Source organism: Lucilia sericata, unplaced genomic scaffold, assembly GCF_015586225.1.
Source record: "Lucilia sericata isolate MDLA Ls3-8-SP2 unplaced genomic scaffold, ASM1558622v1 Contig000002F_arrow, whole genome shotgun sequence".
Lineage (NCBI taxonomy): Eukaryota > Metazoa > Arthropoda > Insecta > Diptera > Calliphoridae > Lucilia > Lucilia sericata.
The window spans coordinates 1,897,332-1,921,803 of NW_023994043.1; the positions used below are offsets into that span (position 1 = coordinate 1,897,332).

At 29.2% G+C, this 24,472-nt stretch overlaps 2 protein-coding genes across 5 annotated transcripts; both read left to right on the top strand.

The window, feature by feature from the left end:
* The first annotated feature begins 934 nt into the window (after nucleotides 1–934).
* Nucleotides 935–22,670, top strand: LOC119614958 (CD63 antigen-like). The gene is made up of 9 exons (XM_037971075.1): nucleotides 935–1,131; nucleotides 3,750–3,834; nucleotides 10,673–10,864; nucleotides 10,929–11,090; nucleotides 11,164–11,358; nucleotides 20,640–20,705; nucleotides 21,800–21,988; nucleotides 22,065–22,229; nucleotides 22,305–22,670. The coding sequence occupies exons 2-9, from the start codon at nucleotides 3,775–3,777 to the stop codon at nucleotides 22,563–22,565; spliced, it is 1,290 nt and encodes a 429-aa protein (XP_037827003.1). The 5' UTR covers nucleotides 935–1,131; nucleotides 3,750–3,774; the 3' UTR covers nucleotides 22,566–22,670.
* On the top strand, nucleotides 936–3,790 carry LOC119610916. 4 transcript variants are annotated; one of them, XM_037966589.1, is made up of 2 exons: nucleotides 936–1,131; nucleotides 1,888–3,624. In XM_037966589.1, exon 2 carries the CDS (start codon nucleotides 2,036–2,038, stop codon nucleotides 2,753–2,755), a length of 720 nt encoding a protein of 239 aa, XP_037822517.1. In that variant the 5' UTR covers nucleotides 936–1,131; nucleotides 1,888–2,035; the 3' UTR covers nucleotides 2,756–3,624. The 4 variants fall into 4 exon arrangements, with proteins under 4 accessions (XP_037822517.1, XP_037822295.1, XP_037822373.1 ...); XM_037966367.1 differs by lacking the exon at nucleotides 936–1,131 and adding an exon at nucleotides 1,322–1,725 and having other exon boundaries at nucleotides 1,888–3,790; XM_037966445.1 differs by lacking the exon at nucleotides 936–1,131 and adding an exon at nucleotides 1,344–1,800.
* Nucleotides 22,671–24,472: the final 1,802 nt, after the last annotated feature.

Genomic DNA, 24,472 nt, shown 5'->3' on the forward strand with positions numbered 1-24,472 from the left:
ACATACATACATAGCTCCCAAATATTTGCAAAGTTTCACTTATCGCGAACGTTTTTTAAAAAAGATGCTGTTATAAAGTTGCAATGTTAAAATATGGGCTGTTGCGCAAATCGGTCAAATGCAATACATAATAGGTAGTTTCGCAAATCGAGCCCGCACCGAATTTTTCATTGCATTAAATAGAGTAGGGTTTGACAATTATAGATTAAAAATTATATTGGGCCCGATTGTCCACCACGAAACGCATGCAAATCTCAAATCTTTGATCAAAATTTTGTGTTTATTCCGTTATTTAAAATACGGTATCTAAATCTTTAACATACCTACATATATAATGGATTTATATTACATAACAAGTTTAGGCCGGTCACTAACACTTCAATTTCGTGAATGTATGCAATTGGATTTTAGTAGATTTGCAATAAATTCATTATTTCGGTGGTTTGTATAGACCTGTCGAAGTCACATTAGGGCCGTTATTTCGATGAACAATACTCAATGTTACAAACATAATGATAAACTTATATAGACCCTCTATTGTCACCGATGTGGTAGTGAAGGGTAAAAAACATAAATACGTTAGTATTAGATCAAACAAAAGCCAACACAATCATAATGACAACATAGTCAATGTAAACGTAATATATAATTGCGTTTAATTAGATTTGTCTGACTCTCATTTGAATGAATGAATGAATGATTATTATTAGAGATGAATCGGTTGAAATAACGAAATTTGTACGTATGAAATGTTTTATGGGAGGTTTTGGCGAGAGAAGTCACCAAAATACAAGATCTCATAAAAAATAATAAACAATAACAAAAATAAAAACAAAATATGTACGACATTCAAACATACATATCTATATAAGTAAATGTTTTCAAATTAAATTCAACTGGTGGTTTTTCCATCACAACCGCCAATAATGACAATCAGTTTGTAACGAACACGACGCTGGTTAAGACGTTAAGCTCCGAATAAGAGAATTAAATTAACTTGGTTAATTTATACAACAACAATAAAAAATAAAACGTGAAACAACAAAAGTGATATTTTTTTGTTGTTATTTTGCTTAGAAAACTACTAAACACAAATCTAATTTACATACATATAAATTATTATTCAAAAAGGTACAAACAACAAAAACATCAACAAGATCAGTTTTTGACACAAATATTTTGAAAAATAACCACATTAAAAAAAATTCAAAATAAAAGCTTAAAAGCTTTTAGTTCTCGTTTTTTGTTAAATAAGCACAGAGAGGAAATAAAAGTAGTTTTTTTTTTTATTTCTCACTCACACCTATTGTTTTTGTAGGTGTAACTATGTTTGTGCGATAGTGTGATGTTTTGAGGCGACCTTCAATCTAAAAAAAGCGAATGTTGAAATGAAAATAAAACATAATAAATATTTTTAAGAAATAAAATATAAAAATAAAAACCAGAAAACAACAAAGAAAATGTCAAACTGCTGTCTGCAATACGGCAAATTGTCAAGTTAAATAATAATAAAAAACAAACTGACAAACAAAACAACACTGACAATTGTGTAGAAGATTCTTCTTTGGTCGACTTTAGACATTAAAATAAAAGAACGAAAGATTGCTGCCGAAAAAAGACACAAAAGAGACAAATAAAAATATTATACATATTGAATTGAATAACAAAACGATATTTAAAAATATTTTCAAATTAGTTAATACATGGAGCGGGGCATTTAATAATGTGCGTCTAGAGAATTGTGCAAGTAGAAAAGATCGATCATCATTCATATAAAAATAACAAAAAAAAAAAAAAAAAGTAAATGATGTCATCAGTTTTATAAAAATAAGAAAACAATTCAATTATTCAACAAGTTTAACTAATCGGCATCTTAAATTTTTGTAGGTTAAAAAACATTGCAAAACGTACTTAAATTTCAAACTCAGAATAGTATCGATACTAAAAACTTAACCACAAACTTCAACAACAATAGTAAATACAACATTTGCATTCGCATCTCAAGAAGACTGATTTCAATTATTTTCTACACAAAATGGAAGCAACCAAGTCATTTATTGCCGAAAAATATCAAAACTTATGCAACATTATGGAACGCGAAACACTGGGTACAGAGGTACTAATTTATGGCACTTCGGGTTTAATGTTGCTGGTGGCGTATGCTAAACGTAAACCCGCCTATTTGGTGCGTCCCTTTAAGAAGCCCTCCCACATACCAGATCGCCTAATCAATGAGCGTGTCATGCACACTGGTCTCATCAAGGATGTACAGCAAAAGGGTCCAGATACTTTACTGCTCATCAGTCACCGCCCATTAATACCTCTATTCATGAGCAATAAACGTTTGTTGCCCATTAAGTTGCCGGGCGTAAAGGTTAATGGCAATGGTATTTCCTGGTTGCAAAATTGTCTGGTCGGACGTGAGGCCACTTTTATACCACTAAACAACCGCGCCTCCGATAAATATGTTGTCTCGCAACTTTGTTTGGTACATCCTCCCAAGGGCAATCGTTTATTGGACATTTCCGAAACTTTGCTAAAATTACGTTTCGCCCGTTTTGCTGAAGATGCCAATGGTAGCGTTAAAAGAAACGCCAAGTACTATAAACATTTGGCAAATGTTGAAGCATCCACACAATCAAGAGAATCTATGCTGGCCAAAGTTTCTCATTATCCTTGGATCTGGAAAGCTTTTTACGATTTCAAGGCCTCCATATTACCCAAAGAAAAACTATTACCCGAATTAGTTCGTTAAATTTAGAAATTGACGTAACTTTTAAAAACAAATGTAAATTTTAATAATGTTCTGCATTTCGACTTGCCGTTATTAGTGTATAGTTTGATCCCTATTAGCTCAAATGTTTGGTTTCCGTAATATGTATCTACTTTACAGTGGAAAACTTTAAACTGACCAAAAGGGAAAACTGGTTTCGCTAAACTAAAAAAAAACAGTTAAAACAATTAATTACTCATTTGAAATATTTGTGGCAGAAAATTAAAGTGGATTTTATAAATACAAAGATATTTATTTTATAGAAATAAAAATTTAGGCACTTTGAGACTGATTTTTTTACTTTTTTTTGCTATTTATTTAACATATTCAATCTGAATCATGGTAAAAATATCATATTTTTATCATGATCATGAATTACTTTATGGCCTTTTTAAAGAAATGTTTTGTATGGCTAGCTCTTTTGGTCAATGATACTACTGCGACCTTTCCAAATCGGATAAATAGAGACAATTATTAACCCTTCCATAGACTTTCCAATCAAATAGGTAATTAATTCCGTATTTTGCTACAGATTAAGTAAAACGTCAAACAGAAATATGAATAAACTCAATTTCAAAGACCTAAAATAAACTCATTCGGAATAATAACTAAGGAACTGAAATAAATAATTTTGATCGAAAGGCCTATTTATAGCATTTTATGTGTATTAATTCAAATTTTTTTCAACATATAGATAAATTATTTGGTTTTATTCAATTGTTTTAAATCACATCGAAATGCAGAATATTTATATTTTTTTCGTTAAAAATGACTCCACAAACATATATATTTTAAGAAAAGTTGCATGTAATTTACAAGATTATTTGTAGAATAAATAATTAAGGAAAAAATGGATTGTTTTTTTCATTTAACGAGAACTAAAATGCTTTTAATATTTTATTTTGTTTGTATCGAAACCTGTTTTATAAGGCGTATTTATAACATAGTTATAATAAATGTAAACAAATCATTTCAGTTCATCTAATAAAAAATAAAACAAAATGAGTTGTGGCATGGGAATGGTGAAATATATACTATTTTTATTCAATCTATTATGTTCGGTAAGTTTATTTTTATTTTTAATTTTAATATTAATATCGTATTTTATTATGTACTTTATGTAAACTCTTTTTTGATAGAAAATATTGTTTATTGGCGAAATCATAAATAAATTTATATTTCATATAAATTAAAAAAATTTAGTTTGAAATCAATTACAAACCAAATTTAAACCTTTCTATTTAATTTAAATAAATCTAAAGAACGCACAGTGAGACATTTGGTACTTTTAGAACGACAAAAATAAAAAATTAAACGCTTTCCAATTGTCTTGCTTGTTATTATAGTTAACAGTAAGCATTCCATATACTATAGAAAAATAACTAAAAATATTGCAGAGTTCCTTTAACCCGAAATATAGGTGCTTAAAGTTGCTACTTTTAAAAATAAAATAAATTTCTTGTAATATTCCTGAAGCGGCATATTAATTTTGAATGCGTATATCTTGGTAAATATTTCAGATATTTATATAGTTTCTTCACTGTATTATAATTTAGTACTTCAAGATTATTCTGCAATGATTTTTTAGACAAAAGCTCAATTTTAAAGGTTTTATTTTTAACTCTAAGGAAAAATAATATTAATAATAAAAAGATATTTAAAAATTATATTTTTAATGGAATAGATCTAATGACTGCAGCCAATTGCAGTTATCTAATTATAACCCTTGCATAGAAAATTTTCTATAGAAACATATATATGAAAATTGGCTGCGATCTTTTGCGATCTTCAGATATATTCAAAAGAAAATAGAGTGTCCTATAGAATTTAATATGTTTTTTTTTTTTAATTAAGTGTAAACTCACGTTAGGGGTATACATAAATTTTGGCCTCGGCACCATATATTAGCCCACAATTAGTGCTTTTAAAAAACAATTACTTAAGCCAATCAGGTGTCATAGCTTTATTTAAAAAGTAAAATTTTCTGTTTATTTCCAGATTTAAATTCATAGATTATAAATTTATTTTGTTCTTTGTAAAAACCGCGGAATTTAAATTTTATTTTAAATTTTAATTAGAGTATAAATTGTTTTTTAATGTTGCATTCACTTATTTGCAAATATTTGTACAATTTGATAAAAATTTCTAAGAGTGACTACCCTAATATTCATTAGGGTGGTTATATAAAGCATGTTTTTAAAAAGTATAGAAGAGCATGCACTAAAACTGCAATGCAGAGCGTTTGAGACAAATCGGATAATACTAACCCGTTTAAAACATTACCTAAACGTTGAAAACTTGTTTAAATAGGAAAATGGGTTTTATTAACTTTTTCCAGAGACTGTGCTACAAATATTTATATTTTGCATTTTCTTATAAATAAATAGCAATCTGTATAAAATTGGCTTTCTAAAAATATATAAAAATTCAAAATCGATTGCAAAAGTTTTGAGATATATGCGACCTAAAATTTAATTTTTATTCAATATATACTTGTAAAAAATGGGCGTGGCAGCAGTCTTATCGTGCTGATTATTATGTGGAGCGTTTGGCCAATTGTTTGCTAACTGTAACTAAAATTAGAACTCAATATCACTATGATTTGATTAATGTCGTTCTAAAAGTGCCAAATGTCTCACTGTGGAACGTTTAGTTTAATATTTAAAAAAAAACATTTTATATTTTCCAAATCGAATTTAGTAGTTTTTCTTTCTTTCATTCAGTTTGTAATAGAAGTAATTTAAAAATAAGAAAAAATGTTAGAATGTTAAGCCAAAATGGTTAAGCATTTTAGTACTTTTTTAGAGAATAATTTAAATAAAAGATCTTTGAAATCGAAACAAAACACAAAATTGGTAACGTTTTTTTAAATCCCCTCAAAACTCTAATTTAGCATCATTGTTTAAACATTTAGAAGTAACATAATTATTTGTTATTTCTTTTTGCGTTTTCTGTGTATTTGTGGAAAGAAATACATACTAATGTTGTTGTAATAAAGAGCTTTTTTCTAAGCAGAAGCACATACATAGATACAGATATATGTATGTACAGTAAATATTAACATAAAATTGTACATTTTAACATTAATAAAACATAAATTCAAAATCTACCATTCGTAACCAGTTTTTTAAATAAAATTTCTCGTCAAGATGCATACAAAATCAAAAATAAAATTCGAGGTTAACCAGTTTTAATGCTTTTGTTTTACAACTAGTTTTTGAGTTAAAAAAAATATTTTGTTCAAATAAACAAAAGTTACAAAATTTGGTTTACAATTTCTATAACTAAAAACAAAAATATTTATACATATGTACATTAGGCTTCACGCAATATTTTTAAAATTGTCATATCATACCTTTTATGAAAGTTTTTGTAACAGCGCTAATATTTCCGTAATTATTTTGTTAAAATTTCAACTCCTTCATCTGCATATCTGCGGCCAAAATACCGATTTTGGGTGTCATTTTTTTATAGACCGAAAACTGCTGAACATATTTCATATCCGACTTTAGTATACTATTCTACAGGAAAATTTAAGATATATAATCTTAATATGACAGAATTTAGATGCACTATAAATGCATAAGAGCAAAAGAAAAAATGCAATTTAAAAAAAAAATCAAAACCTGATTTTATCATTCGTAAATATAATATTCAATGCCCCTAAAAAAATAGTGTTAAAATTTTTAATATATTGTAATCCGTTTAGGAGTTATGATGGTTATAATGTTGGCTTGTGGTTTAATAATTTTCCATCAAACGATGGTGTTTTTCATCATCATCATCTCCGAATTTAATAAAACTCTATCCAATTAATTTTTCATATATAACTTGTATAATGACAAATTTTGGGCCTTATAACTTTCGTGGTTTTCGAAATATAGCGTTGTAAAGTTTAAAATCTGAAAATTTAAAGTCTCCTCACATCTAAAGGGTTAATGATAAAATTTTTGTTTTTGCACAATTTGTCTCAGCAAAAATCATACTTTGATTATGCACAAAGAAAAAAATTTTTTGAAATATTTTTTGAAAAAAGTACATCTTTGGATAATACTAAATGCACTTTTGAAGCATTATAAAAGTGTGAAATTAAGCTCCTTCTTATTGATTTTTCCTATAAAATCAATTATTAGAGCATGATTTCCTATAAATTCTGCAGTTTCGGCTCTGTAAAAAATGTCGCTCAAAATCAGTGGTTTCCGCCTCAGATATGCAGAAGAAGGAGTTGGAATTTTGAAAAAATTATTACGGCATAGTAATCACTGATATAAAAACCTTCTAAAAAGTTGTCATATCACAAAAACGGGAAACATTTTATTTTTTGAAAGGAAGCCTAATGTACATACATACACATATGTATATCGTCACCAAAAACGCAAACGGCCCTATCTAACATTTTTTAAATTTTACAGGAGAAGCAAAAAACTATTTATATTGAAAAGTTTGTTTCTATCAACGCGATTTATTTGTAGTAAATAAACAAATTGTTTAATAGTGAAACCTATCATTTGTTATGATAGTTGACAATGGCGTATAAAAAAATGGATAAATTGGACTTTTTACCTTTAATATTTAAATGTTTTTGCAGATAGGGCCTTTTGTTTTCTGTCAATAAAATCGATAATTATGGTCGGAGGAGTCCAATTTTGTGGACTTTTGTTTTGATGCAATACATTAGAATCACCAATAAAATCGATTTTGAATTTTTGGTTAGTTAGAGCCGTTTGCATTCCAGGTGACGATATGTATATCACATGTGTACCGTGTAAAACTTTTTTGTAGGCAAACCTCTCAAACGATGCGATACGTATTTTTGAAAACTTTCTCAGTTCCCTACCAGGGATTGAAAATCTTGATCTCAGTGCAATTTGCAATTGTTTTTCAATTATAAATTCATAAATTCTCTAATATTTTAATAAAATATCTAAATATTTACAAAATTATTTAGCATTTCATAAACTTTTTTAGTTTATATGACACTCATAATACACTAAAAGTCATTCAGAGGACTTAAAGTACTTCAAAAAATTATGAATATTTTCCCAACAATGTGCTCAAAATTAGGAAATTTTTAAGACAACTTATTTGTGTTATTTGTATAAACAGTGAAACACTGTATAGCAAAGCTCTAAAAGAATTCATTCCCTAATTCTTTTTCTGAAATTAAGTTAAATTTTTAAGAATTAACAATTCTTCAAACACATTCCCTCCGATTTAATTCCTATAATTAATTCTTAAAGCTTTCCTTCTGAATGAATTAATTTTGTTTGTATTCAATCTGTTACAAATTGAGTTAAAATAAATTTCAACAATTCCTATTGATTTTTATTCCCTTTGAATTGTAAAAAAATTTCAACTATTCAATTTTAAATAGATTGAATAAAAGTTTTGTTTTATAATTTAAAAGCATTCTGTATATTAAAAATTGTATTAGAAATGTATTTAATTTGTAATAGAAGGTATTAAACAAATAAGAATGATCATTCAATGAATCATGAATTCATAAAGAATGGATTCTCTTAGGAATTAATTCAACTTAATGTAAAATTAAAATTCAAAGAATGATTTAAAAAATTAAAGCCGAATTAAAAATATAAGGAAGTTAAATACAAATATAGTTCATTCTTTCCAAGATTTACTGTACAGTAATACGGATCGATTAAGAAGTATTCTTACAAGAAATTCTCAGAAATGCTGTTCCTAGGGATACTCTAATGTACATGGAAGTACTACATATTGTTATAGTTTTTTTTTTTAATATTTCTATTATATTAAATAAGTGCTATTTTTAAGACTTTAAAAAATTTTCATTAATTACATAAATTCATGTTTCTAACAAAATTTTGTGGAAAATTGTTTTAAATTTTAAAAAATGTCTCATACAATGAAGGGCACTATTAATAATAACCATATGACTGTTTACTTTATGCGATGAGTTTAGAATAAATTAAATAATTAAAATATCGTTCGTATATATGACAATTTCTTGTCATTATTAATTGTATGTATGTCTCCGATACATTTTTGGGGTCAATACGAAAGATCAAATGTTTTAATTAAAGTGAAAGAGAAAAAGTTGCAACAACAAATAACACATCATCTCGTGCAATATGTAGTAAAACAATTCAAATTTGATTACTATTTCGGAAGTATGGACATTGAGTTAAATACAAAAAATACAAACTGACACTAGAATGACCCTTGACATTAAAACAAAATTAAAAAATTGTTTATCTTTTATTTTTCATTTCAAAGAACGGAAAAGTGTAATGGATAGTGGCGAATTGAATCATATTAATATGTATTTCAAAAACTTTTTCGGTTTCCATCTTTATGTCTTTTTTTTACACATTTACACGTAGTAATAATACAAATTTTATGTTGTTTTACATCGTCATTAGTTAATATTTTGTTTTTGAATAAATTCTATTCACTATACATACTATATTATTTGTACAACTTTAGGAATGCGAAAAATATTACGTCATTTATAATAAATATGAAGAAATCATGTGCGTTATTGTTGTTGTTTATAGTTTTAATATTCAAAATTAAATTTAATTCAATATTTTAACATTTTGTCACGTCTTTATACTCTTATTTCAGTTTTTGTTGTTGTTATAAATTCAAAAGTAAATGAATAAATTACACTTGATTTACATGGGTATAATAAATAGTAAAATTGCACTTTAATAAATGTTTTTGTAAAAATTATAAAATGAATCCATTGTACCCAATAAACTAAACGATATCTGAGATAATGCTTGTGTAAATCGATTTGCATAAACATTTTAAGTTCATTAATACACTATTTTTCGAGACACTGTATATAATTACATTAACTAAATTTAGGTAAAATGACTTTTTATGATATTAAAATTGTGTATCAATTTCCTGAGAAAGTTATTGTTGACAAGTTCGATTTTGGCGCAAGTTTGTGCCTAACAGATTAGTTGTTTTTCATAAATCTCAAGGTTTAATTAAGTTTGTGATAAATTGTTGATAACAATCTAATTAATATATTACTCTGTTATAATTGTAATCAAATTTTCTGACTGACTTTTCAAATTTCCTATGTATAGTTTAGGAATGAATGTTCCTGCATTTGATAATTGCTGTGAAAATGATAAACAATGTATAAATATAATAAATAATATTAAATGTGTTAATACTTTGTAAGTATTGTAATTTATATAATCATATCTGTTAGATAAATTACGTTTATTACTAATGTAATCAAATATTAACATGTCACATTGTACTTACGTTCATTTGAAATAAAGCTTTGAAAGAATTGATTCCTCATTTCTCTAATTGAACTATATTTTAAAGAGTAATTAATTTTTTAAACGCGTTCCCTAAGATTTAAATCCGTAACACAGTTCTTAAAGCTTTCGATATAGTTTAATACTTTGTTAAGTTCGTTCTTCTATTACAAATCTAGAATATTTATATAATTATATTATCTTATTCTGTCGATACATAATTGATTCCAGCTCCTTAGAAGTCCTTCTTCTGAAAATATCTCCGATATCGATTTTCAACATAAATATGCTCCATAACCAGGCTTATTTTAGGACCTGGGAGCCATTAAAGATTACCTTATTTTAAACTTAAATTTTAGAATAAAAAATCGTTCATATTTATAAATGTTGATGAACAATGTAAATAGGACCGCTTTCTAGATATTACTCCTCATTGCAAGTTGTATATAAATGTCTAACTTCTACCGATTTAAAGAGAGTTTCGAAAAACTAATGTTGTTCTCAATCTTGAAAGGCTATAAAAGCAAACCCTATATCCAAGAGAAAAAGTAAAGCTCAATAAATTAGTTTAATATACTGAAGCTCGACTTTGAATATTACTCTTTATATAAACTTTTTTTCGGTCTCATTTCAGATATGTGGCATATTATTGATCGTATTTGGTGCTTTGTTGTTCAGCAACATCCATTCGGTGGAAGATTTTGCGGATGCACTTAAATCCCAACAGGTGCCCCTAACAATGATTGTTTTGGGTGTCGTTATATTATTGATTTCATTCTTTGGATGTTGTGGTGCCATCAGAGAAAGTTATTGCATGTCAATGACCGTAAGTTCGACTTTCAAATATGTAGGGAAATACTTAATTATCTTTTAATTAATATCAATTTCAGTACTCCATTATGTTGTTTGTACTTATGATTGGCCAATTGGTTTTGGTAACATACATGTGGTTGCAAAAGGACAAATACTTAATCATTATGGGTGATGTTGTCGAGAAGGCCTGGCAGAAGAGAACTACCTCGGCCGATTATATGGATGCCATACAAATAAGTGTATGCTTGTTGTTATTTTTCTGATATTTCAAATGTTTTTTTAACAATAATTTTGTTTTACTTGCCCATATAGATGGAATGTTGCGGTCGTACCAGTTACTTGGATTATAGTTTCAAGGGTTATTTCCCTACTTCATGCTGTAAGAATCCACAAGACTGTCGTTATGAAACCGTATTTAAGACTGGCTGCAAAGAAGCTTTTGTTGGATTCTGGGATAAAAATGCCGATATTATTAAATATGCTGGTTTAGTTATTGCTGCTATAGAGGTAAGCTTGGCATGGGTTATTTAATCCAAATTAAATCCATAACGTATACGTTTTATATTTTATGGGACCCTTAAGTTGGGCATGACGGTTTTTTTGTGAAAAATTTGCAATGTTTACGACTGAATAATTGTGGAACCAGTAATTCGATTTAGCCTATTAATTTTTGTCGCTTTTTTTAACTCACCTATCCGCCTATTCTCTTAAATGTTTCATCGGTTTGAGATCTGGCCATTGTGTTCGATGTGGAAGATATAATAATATGAGACGAATGCCTTAGAAAGGAAACGAGACTGGTAAATCTTTGAGAAAATTTAAATTCCACTTTTTACCATAATATCGTAATTCCTTAAGATTGATTATGTCAATCTTTCACCACAATGTTAAAAAAGGTTTCGGTTTCCTTTTCTACATCATTTGGCGCCATTCAGACCGTAAGATATTAAATTTTTGTTTATTTGGCATCTTATAAATGCTTTTTTTCACTTATATAAATTTAGAACGATTTTATACATTACTAGCTATACCCAGTGTGGTTTGCTACACTAAAAGCAAAAAAAAACCCACTTACACATGGGAAATGCCACTCAAATTATTGCAAGTTCGCCGATTTTTCCGAACGCTAATAAGGATTTTAATGTAAGCTATGAAAAATGTAAATAATATTGTATTTAATTCATATGGGAGTGGTCAATCCCCTCATTCAAAGTCCGCCCATTTTTCACTAAATGTTCACATGAATGTTCATGTAAAATTTGAAGATTCTAGCTTCTACAGTATCTCAAATTTTTCTATATAAACATATGGGGTTTCCAAGCCACCTCCTCATGAAAGTCCGCTTTTATTCCCCCAAAAGGTTCAGATGAATATGAAAGTCCTTTTTGCAAAATTTAAGGAATCTAGTTCTATTAGTTTCTTAGATAAAATATTTTGTTGTATTTAATTCATATGGGAGGTGCCGCTCCCCCCATTGGTAGTCCGCCAATTTATTACCCAAAATATTTACATGGATGCTAAAGTTCTTGAAGTTTTTAACTCTAATAGTTTCCAAGATAAACGAATTTGTGTATTTAATTAATATGGGAGGTGCCACGCTAACTAATTATATTGAGACTTATGTGGCTCCGACCAAATTTGCGGGATCTAACTGTTACATTTTCCGAGATATACTGATTTAATATTTTCTCAATATGGAAGGTGCCACGCCCACTATAGTCATTCCGCCCATTTTGTCTAAAAATATACTTATGGATGTCAAAGTTGTCCGTGCAAAATTTGAGGACTCTAATTGTAGCAGTTTCCAAGATATATGACTTTTAATAGTTATTTAATAAGTAGGCGTGGCACCTCGCCTACTTGAAATTTTGAAATAAAAAGTAGCCTATAGTTCCTTCCAGATATACAGGAAGGTACTGTTGAAATTTCAAGAAAATCTGTCCAGCCGTTTAGCCGTCTATAGACTTCAAACAAACAAACCCACAATGACTTGAACATCGTTTCCAAACTATTCTTTAATCTCTGCAGCAATCTGTATTATATGTAAATATATGCGGAGTCATTTTCACTATCTGACTACCTTGCAGCCAGCGTTGCCACTCACAATTTATTTTTCCTACCAAAGTTCCGACAAAAAACTACCAAAACGTTCCAAAAACTACCAAATTTTTCCTTAGGGACAATTGCTTCTGTCAAGAGTTTCATTATTTTTAAAACTAATATGTAATATCATACAATGATTTGTTCCGAAGAATCAATGGTTTACTTTTACGTAATTAGACAAAATTTCCAAACACTTTGGTACTATATAGTTATGAAATACATAATTGCTGTTTCCGACAAAATTTGTACCAAAATCATTCCCGAGTAGTCCCACCAAATTATATATTCATTCATGAATCTGGCTTCTTAGAAAAAAATGCATTAGTGTGGCCTCCAGTAGGTTAGTGGTTTATGTTATAGTCAGACCTGACGTTGTGCGTTCAATTCCCACCTGAGGCATTGGTTAGGAAGTTCACAACGGGACCGATGCAAGCCTAGAAGTATTCCTTCCGATTTTATGTAACATCCTCATTTTAAACTAACTAACTTACTAACATTCATGAATCAGAAATGTTGAAATACATAGAAACTTAATATTTTCTTAGAACAAACAATATAAACTTAACAAGGATAAACTTAAGATTGACGTATTTATTAAAATTCTTATTACTTTGCCATAACAAGGTCAGAAATGTTTATAAATTAATATGCATGAGATCAAAATTATCTAATCCTACCAAATTTGGACCAAAATTTAAACCTACCGACCAAACTACCAAAAATCATTTCAGAGATTTGAAACTACCAATTTTGGTCCAATTGGACCAAAGTGGCAACGCTGCTTTCAGCTTAAATACCTAGAATGATCTGTAGCTTTACATTTTTAAATGTTAAGGCAACTTTCAAACGCAGCATGACTCTCCGAATGATAATGCGAGTTCTAACTACTATCATCTCTTCAATTTCTATTTTTTGGCAGTCCATATAAAAATTATTATAACATGAGATTCTGAGGACTCTTTTTCGCACACTCAAGTAAACGTCATTTTGGGAAGTAAAAACTGTTTTATTATTGGAATATTTTTCATCCATCTTTCTGTTGAAAACATGGCCGACATGGCTAGATCGTCTGAGAATCTAATGAGAACCCGAAATATGTATATTACTTTTGTGAGTATACGAACATTATTTTGATGTTTTAGAAACGGAATCAACATCAAATGATATCTTTTAAAATAAATTAAATATTTTGTTCGGCGTAACATAATCACTTTTTCTTGAAATTAATTTTTATACCCTACACCACTTTAGTGGGGAGGGTATATTGGGTTTGTGCTGATGTTTGTAACATACAAAAATATTCGTCCTATACCCACCTTAAAGTATACCAATCGGCTTAGAATCGTTTTCTGAGTCGATTTAGCAATTTTCAAGATAATTGGATGAAATTTGGCACAATTTTTTGATCCAAGGACGAAGCCTATTGAAAATGGTTAAAATCGGTCCATTATTTCACCTAGCCCCCTTACAACAAAACCCCCCGAAAAGGGCTTCTGAGCTCATAATTATGTTAAATATACCTGTATATCGATAAAAAGCGGCACAACTAAGTTTTATACAAGCCTTGATGACCTTGCCAAATTTCATAAAGATCGGGCCTCATTTGATCCTAGCTCCCATACAAAGTCCCCTTCAGAAAATTACTTGAATGTCCAAAATTAACTTCAGCACAATAAATATTATATAAATATATTCACAAAACTTTATCGGGCTTGGTCCATATTTGCCCCTAGCCCCCAAATAAAGCCTCTTTCAGAAAATTAGTTTTACATCCATAAGTTGCTTAAATGTATCGGAACAATGAATTATTATGAAAAATAAATCACATTTAATATTCATAATTGTCAACATTTAATATCATATGGTCGGTCACGCCCGACTATAATTTCTTACTTGTTTATATTCATTTTAATAAAGGAAGAGGGACATTGATTTAGCCATTCCATAAAAGTATGTCCTTTGGTACATTTCTCAAAACCAAAGACCTATAAATAACTCTTATATTTATATAATTTAATAATTCCCCGTTATAAATTTTTAATATTTTATAATTTTTTCTTTTATTTTCAGTTTGCTGGCTTTATTTTCGCTTGCTGTTTGGCAAATAATATTCGTAACTACAAACGTCGTTCGGCCTATTAATTTCTTTCAAAAAAATATGTATTAAATTAGTTTTGAAACGAATAAATCGAGGCATCTAAAATAATTTTTAAGTTTTTTTTTCTTAAAATAATATCTTTTTTTATAATATTTTTAAAATGTTTACTTATGCTCATACATAAATAATTAATTTCATAAATGTACTTGAAATTTTGTAATCTCTTTAAATACTATTTTCTTTTCTTAATTAATGATAATATGAATTATGAATATTTTATAAATACATGTACTAATTTTAAAGTGTACAAATTAATAGTAATAATATGTTTTTGAATAAATAATATAAAATAATTTTAACTACAGGTTTTTGTAGTTTTGTACGCATAGTATTGTATAGCTCACCAAAGGATAATATTATATCTCTACCATTCGGATTCCTATTTAACAAATATTGTTGCAGTTTTTTATTTTGGTTTTTGGGAAATTGTTTTGTTTGGATATATGTAATTGTTATTAAAATTGGTCGACAAGGAGTCAAATTAATGTCGAAGTGCTTTACGTGAACACCTGCCGTGTTGGCCTATTTCACGGTGGTCTTTTTGGTGGTCGAGTCCCGCATACCTTTACATTCATCCCGTATCATATGCAATTAACACTAACTCATTTCCAACGCTTAGTCCCATAGTCAATCCTTTCTGGGGTATTTGTTGTCTTCGGCAATAGCACCGAACTTATGCCGAAATATTGACTTTACCTTACATCAGTCTTTTAACCGTCACTTACTCTTCCCGCGAATTTGGGTTTAAACCACAGCCACTACTTGGATCCCGAAGGAACCTCAACCAACTGACCAGCCAAGACATAGTCCTGCGGGCAACTGGCCACCCGTAGTACCAGATTATGTGGTTCTCTGCTTAGACCCCAAGTCAAATCATACCAAGGACTTGCCGAGGAGTGAAGTAACATTACCCGTTTATAGTCGCGGCAGACTAGAGGTACTGGTAGCACCTCTTTACCCCCGGATTGCAATACACCAAGATGGGATATATCATCAAGGAGTCAGTGTTGCCAATATTTTTCCATCATTTCGTTAAACCACGTCACAAAATCCAATAGGTCAGATTTATATTTTTGCAAAGCCGCTAGAAAACGTCAAATTTAATGTGTAATTTACCAATTGACTAATTGTAATAAATTCTATAAAAATTGTAGACTATATACTATATTAAAGACTAGACTATAAACAAGACTATACTATTGACCAGACTATAGAATAGACTATAATACTAGACTATAGACCAGACTATTGACTAAACTATAGACTAGGCTATAGAATAGACTGTATACTAGACTATAGGCCAGACTATTGACTAGACTATAGACCAGACAATTAACTAGGCTATAGACTAGACTATAGACAAGACTATAGATCAGAATATGGACTAGACTATATACTAGTCTATATAATAGACTTTACATTATGTATTAACATCCTCCAAAGATAAGTTCATTTTAAAATAACTACTAGTCTCCTAGCTAATTCTGTGGTTAGTAGTAACCCGAGATGGTAGATTAAATTACTAGTTCCGGACGGCCTCCCTATTATTATTACATATCTACAATATTTTATTGACAATCCAGGCCAAAAGTGGCTTAACCAAGAGATCAAAGAATTCTTTTCTAAATGATTAAACAGCGCTTAATCCGAATCTGATTAAAATTTGTCTATCACATCGATTTCGCAGATATCGTGCCATGCAGTTTGAAAATCCAGTTTTTGTCCATATTTAAGACGCTATAAAAGCACAAAGACACCTTTATAATATAATATTTTGGCGCTGTTACGGCGTCTCAAGTGTAAGATGTTTTCAAACATCCATCCATCACCTGTCGTGATAGACAAATCTTTAGAAATGTATACTTTGATCTGGTCTGGTCTCGAATTTTTACAAATTTTGTTGGCCTGTGTTATAGGTGTTGATCTACAACTTTAAATATTCAATGAATACAATCTAAATTATTAAATTAATGTGAATCCCTATCCCTATCGAATTCCCCATAATTAAAATTAATTATTTAGGTTTATACTTATGTATATTTCGAGTTTGCACTAGAAAATTGATTGATTTTTTAATAAATGTTTCCGTGAAATTAGATTAGGTCTATAAGATAAGATTTGGTTGTGTTCATAAATTCAGGCTATATAAAATCGTAATAAATACAAATTCTTAAGTATGGACAATATTCAGCAGTTATCTATAAGTGTACTTTGATGAAATTTTGACAATTAAATTACTTCAATGTTATGAGTAATGCAATATACTATTTTGTACCTGTTGTCACAACTAACGTTCATATTGAACTTAGGTAAAAATTCTATTATCAGCAAATGTTTAAATGACTGAAATTATTTACATATCTAGGAGCTAAAGAAAAATAAATCTTTAAACTTTCCTGTTCTAAATTGTATTAGATTTAAGCGAAATTTCGAGAGACTGTGTAAAATCATAGACTAGGTGAAAATGGACAAGTGACTTTCCGGAAAAAGTATGTAGTAGTTATTGTATTTTAGTGGTCGGTTATTACAAATCGAGCTAGTACTGTATTTAAATTTAGAATTTTTATTTTGATAATTAATCCCATTAAACTTCAATAAGTCGTTTAAAAACGATAACTTTTTAAAATGCCATCAAATTTGTTTTTAGGACCCTTAAGTTGCAAGTGAGCGATATAATTTTATCCATCATTTAAATTATTCTTATTGTCGAGTTACTAACCTATTTGTCTATGACGTAAGGTGTGGGCCATAAATAACATTAGAAAAAGAACAACTTTTTGAAAATGTTGACTGTTATGATTCATCTAAGTTTATTTCAAAATATTTTACCATTTCAAATTTCTTCTATTAGTAGCTTTTTATTATTTTTGTTTGCAAAATAATATAGAAATATTACTAAATATCATAATTATCATGTTTTCATTATTGTTTACACATGATAACATTGTTTTATTTTTGCACTTATCTAGCATTTTGAAATACAAGTACGAAAAGTCGTAGGGGGCTTAACACCATATGGGTGTCTCTAAATAGATTCAAAATATATATTTATACATATCGAAATTTTTAAGCCAATGGAAAAGAATTCGCATTGGTTCAATGATTCAAAATACACTTATGTTAAAATCATACATGTTTCACCTAAAGCGAACCCCTTCATCACTTTAACCAAGATTAAGAAAAGTCATTAAAATTGCTCGTAAAAGACCTTAAGAATGTTAACGATCGTATAATAAACATAAGGTTAGGTTGATGCATTTCTTCGGATTTGATGTAGTATATATCCTCTATACTACATCAAATCCGAAGAAATACACCTAGTCCACTACGGTGCCTGTTGTGCCCTCCTTTTCATGAAAATAATCACCGAATGTATTATTTTTCAATGTATAGAAACTCAGTTTCCTGGACGTAATTCCTAAGAATTTTCCAATCAGTGGTAGTCAGGAATGTTATTTCCGGAATAATATCACTTCCAAGATACTTAAATCTTACTTCGACGAATGCCAGACAAGGGCAAAGAAAGTGCTCCAGAGTTTCACAGTCCTCTCCATATACTCAACTTTCGTCTGAATTCACACGTCCAATTTGTATAGATGTGCTCGTAATCCTGCCTCTGCAGAGTTCCGCTTGACCAAGAAATTCTTTCTGGGATCAGCATTTCAAAGTTTCCAACATATTCTGTGTCTGGTATGTGATCAGGCACGTCCGATGATTGTTTATAACCTTCCAATGTGTCCAGTATACATTAATGACGAGTCCTATAAGCGCTTTTGGCCAGTTCGCCTAAAGTAAAGAGCCGTTCGGCTATAAGCGCCTCTTCATATCTTAAATATGTTTCAATGGGTGGAATAGTAGTACACATATCACCACTTATACCCAAGCAGCATGTACGCTGTAGTTGTTTGATATTACACTTTTTGCCCAAAGCAGTCTACCAGATTATTGAAGCATAAGATAGAATTAGTCTAATTACAATTACATAGTAGGACTAAGACCCCATTTCATGCCTATAGTTCTCTTACATATCCCCCAGCACTGATGTGTCTCCATTTTAATTTCCGGTCAAAGATTACACCGAAACGTAAAGAAATTTAAAAAAATTCTAAAAAGGACTCTTTTTGGTATAAATTACAACCTCTAGTTAAAATCTCTTCCTGGTTTCTTAACAATATTACCAAGAATTTTATTATTCTTCCTTTGAAGTTTGATCGAAATTTTACCGAAATTGGTATTCCTTTTAATTTTTGTGAGAAGTAACACTTTAGATTATTCTTTTTATCTTACAAGTTAAACTTGTAACAAATAGTACATTTCTGTACTTTTAAGCATAGAATTGTATAAAAAAACATTTAGAAACCCTGCTATAAATTATGACCCTGACACCCATATAAGGCCTACATCAGTAAATAACTGTAATGTTTATAACTGCCCTAAAAATGCTATTACAACGATGAAATTCGACTCAAACACGGTTTATAAAAAACCAAAAATCTCTTAATAAAATTTGATAAAGATCGGTTCGTAATTGATCCTACCTTCTTCCTCTTAAAAAAATTCAATAAGTTGTTTAAATATTCAGATATTAAAGTAAAATTCGATAAAAAAATAATTTGCTATATTAAACACTTTCTCAAATTCTGTAATGATTCACCCAAATGAACTGATATAATAACTATGATAATGCAATTCAGCGGTAATCTAATGAATCGGTAAATCGTGGTAGTTTCTGAAAGAAAAAATCGATCTTCCGAAATTCTGATAAATTAACGACCCATTAGAATTTCATTTCCTACTTTAGAATATAATGTCAGGTTTCTGTTATAATCTACCATAGCGAATGATCTGGGGCAACAATCGATATGTTGTGTTTCACGCGTTTTCAGATTATAAACTACCGATTAGAGTCCGAATCTGCTTTATTTTTAGGTACTTATAAGGTATGTATGTTTAAATGCCATCTTGAAGAGTTATGAATGAATTAATAATTAATAAAATCTAAGAGGGAAAAACCATGTGTTTTATATGTGGTGACTCATGTACCCGAGAGATTCATGTATATATTTTTAAGTTTGTTGTAGTTCCCAACTTAATTTTTCCAGATAAATATTTAAAATTATACTTATTTTTATTTCAAGTACTTTTATTTGCAATGTAGAATATTTTGATTTTTTAAGTCTATAAACAGACTTTTTACACATATGTACATAGGTTTTTATTCATTCCACTTCTAGCTGAAAACAACACGTTGAAATCAAAAAACAATATATATATATATTTTTATCAAAATAACCACAAAATGATAAATATAGATAAGATATAGCAATAGCAGTACTTATTCATCTAACGCCCAACCAACCGACCAACTTTAAGTACATTCCCATTAAAAAGGCTTTGTTGGCAAAATCATTTCAATTATTCGAAAATCAACGATCGACGCGAAACGTCTTATTTTACGCGATTCGAAATCAAGAAAGTTTTAACTGAAGAATTTTTATTTTTTGTAAATAATTAAATATAAAACACAATCAAAATGAATTGTCTAGCACATATTGTTAAATATATTTTATATATTTTTAATTTAATATTTGTGGTAAGTGAAAGAATAGATCAAATAAAATTTAAAAAATTTTGAAATGAATATAATGAACCGAGTTCAAATATGTATATGGATTTTAAAAACGAAAGAATAAAACTTTTCGAAGTGATTCATAGTGAATAAATAAAAAATAAATAATTTTGTATCAATACAATTGGAAAATACATAATGAGAATATATAGTATATATTAAATCTAAATGATGTTATAGATTGATATTAAAATTTATTGAATTTTGAATGAATATTTGATGAATCATGGTGCGATTTGAATAAAAATGCTTGAAATTCAAAATTTACAAAACCAGATAAACAGAAACAAATTGGAGATTATACATATCATATGTTGCATTTCAAAACAACAATTTCCGAATAAAACCTATTATGGGGTCTGGATTCTATGATGGACCTATCTTCACACAATTTAGCAAATTATTTTATATTGCTATGAAGCTTATTTTCATCGACATAATGAAAACATTATTAGCGTCAGACATATTTTCGGAATAGTACCATCCATTGGGACTTAAATCAATCATTGACCGATCTCTAAAGAATTTGAGTGATTAATTTCTTAACAAATCATTTATAACAAATTGTATCTAAATATTGTAATATTTTTATGTTTACATTTAGTTTTATGTACAACGAACTGATTTTTTGAAAGGGTTAGACTTGGGACCGATATCCATAAAATTTGGAAATTAAATTTTGCTTCACTTCTTTATGACGAATTTCATCGCTATATTACTAATAAGTCAAATATAAATGTTAGTCATTTTCCAAAGCAGACCTTATATGACATCTAGTATCAATTGTGGCCCGATTTTCGCCATACTTTGCAGTATGACTATATGTTTGCTTAAAAATAACTTATGCTCAATTTTATTAAGATTGCTTTAATTAATTGTGGATGCATAGTCAAATCGAGGACCGCTATAGCCTATTTTGGTATATAAATAGAACACGAACAAAATAACGATAAAAAGTTTTTAATCAAAATATGAACATCGTTATGGATAATTTTTAAACAAATATTGTTATTTAACGCATATTGCTCTAAAATATTTTTCATTTATAATACTTTCAGATATGCGGCATATTATTGATAGTCTTGGGCTCTCTTATGATTAAAAATATCGGAGATTTTTCTGATTTCCCTGAAGCCAACACCGAAACAATACCCATTCTAATTATTATTTTGGGTTGTATAGTCTTTGTAGTGGCGTTCTTCGGTTGCTGTGGTTCCATACGAGAGAGTATTTGCTGTACAACAACAGTAAGTTGACCACTTTATATTCCTAAACTTATTCCCAATTCCAAAACTCAAAATTTATATTATTTCTCATTTTTAGTATGCTGTGTTTATGTTTATACTCTTTGCTTTACAAGTGGCTTTGGTGGTTTGGATTTTTGTTAAACGTCAACAATTCCTTAATACCATGGGTGAAGCCGTTGATAAGGCCTGGGAAAAGAACGATTCTGCCAATGGTTATCCCATGAATGCCTTACAAATTGCTGTAAGTATTTAATATTGTTGCAAATATATTCTTTGTTAATATTTAATTAATTTAATATTTTTTTGTTATAAATAGTTGAATTGTTGTGGCAAAACTAGTTACCAGAACTATGGCGATAATGTACCAAGCTCATGTTGCGGTACAATGACAGGCGAATGTCCCCAAAGCGTGTATATGACTAAACCTGGCTGCCGTGCCACATTTGTAGACTTCTGGGCCACTAATACGAATATTATACGTTATGCTGGTATTGGTGTGGCGCTAGTGGAACTTGTTGCCTTCACATTTGCCTGCTGTTTAGCTAGTAGCATACGCAAATCGAGTCACAGGATGTAAATTTTAAAATAGATTTTAGGACATTCATTTTTATTTCATTAAATTAATGTATTTTTTTACACAAATTCATCTCATTATTTCATCTATATAATAAATAGTTTAATAGAAAAATTACGAAAATATTTTATTTATATCGAGCCCTTTTCTTAAAAAAGACGTAACCGACAAAAACAAAATTTTAAAGGAGAGTTTTTTTTTTAATTATCTTCGAAGTAGGACATATCATTATTGCAAAGCTTCTTTAATAAATATTTTAATATCTGAAATATAGGATACAGTTTTTGTTTTCGTTGTTTGGTATCAAAAATGGACAACATTGGTTCATGATTTCACCTATCCCCCATGTAAGTGTCCCCAGGAACACATCACTAAATATGTTGTTTATGAACCAATCGTAATAACAGTTTGTAAAGGTCAGTTTTATATACTTATATAAATTATGTTGTCAGACAATATTTGACCCTTGCCTCCATATATGGATCCTTTAAAAATAATTTTACGACGATAGCTGACTTTTGAGTAAAAAAAAGGACAGGTCTCCCACCAAATAGATCCACTAAGACGGGATTTTTGGGAATTCGAATATTTAGGGGGTAAAAAAGGGTAAAAACGGGTAAATTCGGTAACCTCATATCTCCTAAACTAGAAAAGATACAAAAATAGTTTAAAGCTTATCGTCATTCATTTAAAAAATAAGCGGACAGGTGTCTGGTACTTTTTTCAAATTCGGTCCCTTTAGGGAATAAACGGGTAAAAACTGTATTTTGGTACTTTTTTTGCACCCCATGTATCTTTTAAACCAGTGAACATTCAAACAATATTTTTGACTCCTTTATAACTTGACGAAAAAATAAAATTATAAATTTAGTACTTTTTGGTTATTCGGATGTTTAAGGGGTGAAAATTGTACCTATTTTTGGTACTTTTTTCATAAAACATTGATTTTGGTTTATTAACTTATACATATAAATACATAATAACGGGCTCCCACTACGATGTTGCAACATTTTGGAATAGAATTTTGATTTCGTTAATGGGTAGAAAAAAAGTACCAAAAGGGGTAAAAACGGGAAATTTGATTTTATTCAAACACAATGATCCAATTTAGATACAAATTTTAGATTTAGAACACTAAATATGCTAATGAGGTGTTATTTGGAACCCCGGTACCAAGTGATATTTTTTGGTACTTTTTCATTCTCCATCTGGTACTTTTTGAGTTTTCTTTGATATTGAAATCGAAACATGAAATTAATAATAAAGGGACTTTTCGGTACTTTTTCGTTCTACACAGGAATTTTTTGAGTTTTCTTTAAAATTAAACCTAGAAGCATGAAATTAAGCATGTAGAGCCCGGAGTAAATGAGAATCTATAAAAGGGGACTTTTGGTACTTTTTCGTACTTCGACTGGTACTTTTTGAGTTTTCTATAAAATTTAACCTAGAAACATGAAATTAAGCATGAGGAGCCCGGAGTAAATGAGAATCTATAAAAGGGGACTTTTTGGTACTTTTTCGTTCATCAAAAGGCACTTTTTGAATTTTCTATAATATTGAACCTAGAAACATGAAATTAAGTATGTAGAGCCTGGATTAAGTGAGAACATATAAAAGGGGACTTTTTAGTACTTTTTCGTTCTTCAAAAGGTACTTTTTGGATTTTTGTATAATATTTAACCTAGAAACGTGAAATTAAGCATGTAGAGCCCGGATTAAGTGAGGACCTATAAAAGGGTTTGGTACTTTTTCGTTCTTTAAAAGGTACATTTTGAATTTTCTATAATATTGAACCTAGAAACATGAAATTAAGCATTTAGAGCCTGGATTAAGTGAGAACCTATAAAAGGGCACTTTTTGGTACTTTTTCGTTCTTCAAAAGGTACTTTTTGTGTTTTTTATAATATTGA

Bases quoted from the DNA above. Each gene is read 5' to 3' on its own strand.
- LOC119610916 (XM_037966589.1), top strand. From the start codon at position 2,036: ATGGAAGCAACCAAGTCATTTATTGCCGAAAAATATCAAAACTTATGC.
- LOC119614958 (XM_037971075.1), top strand. From the start codon at position 3,775: ATGAGTTGTGGCATGGGAATGGTGAAATATATACTATTTTTATTCAAT. The intron at 11,359-20,639 runs GTAAGCTTGGCA...ATATAAAACACA, and splicing joins TAGTTATTGCTGCTATAGAG to ATCAAAATGAATTGTCTAGC. The intron at 20,706-21,799 runs GTAAGTGAAAGA...TAATACTTTCAG, and splicing joins TTTTTAATTTAATATTTGTG to ATATGCGGCATATTATTGAT.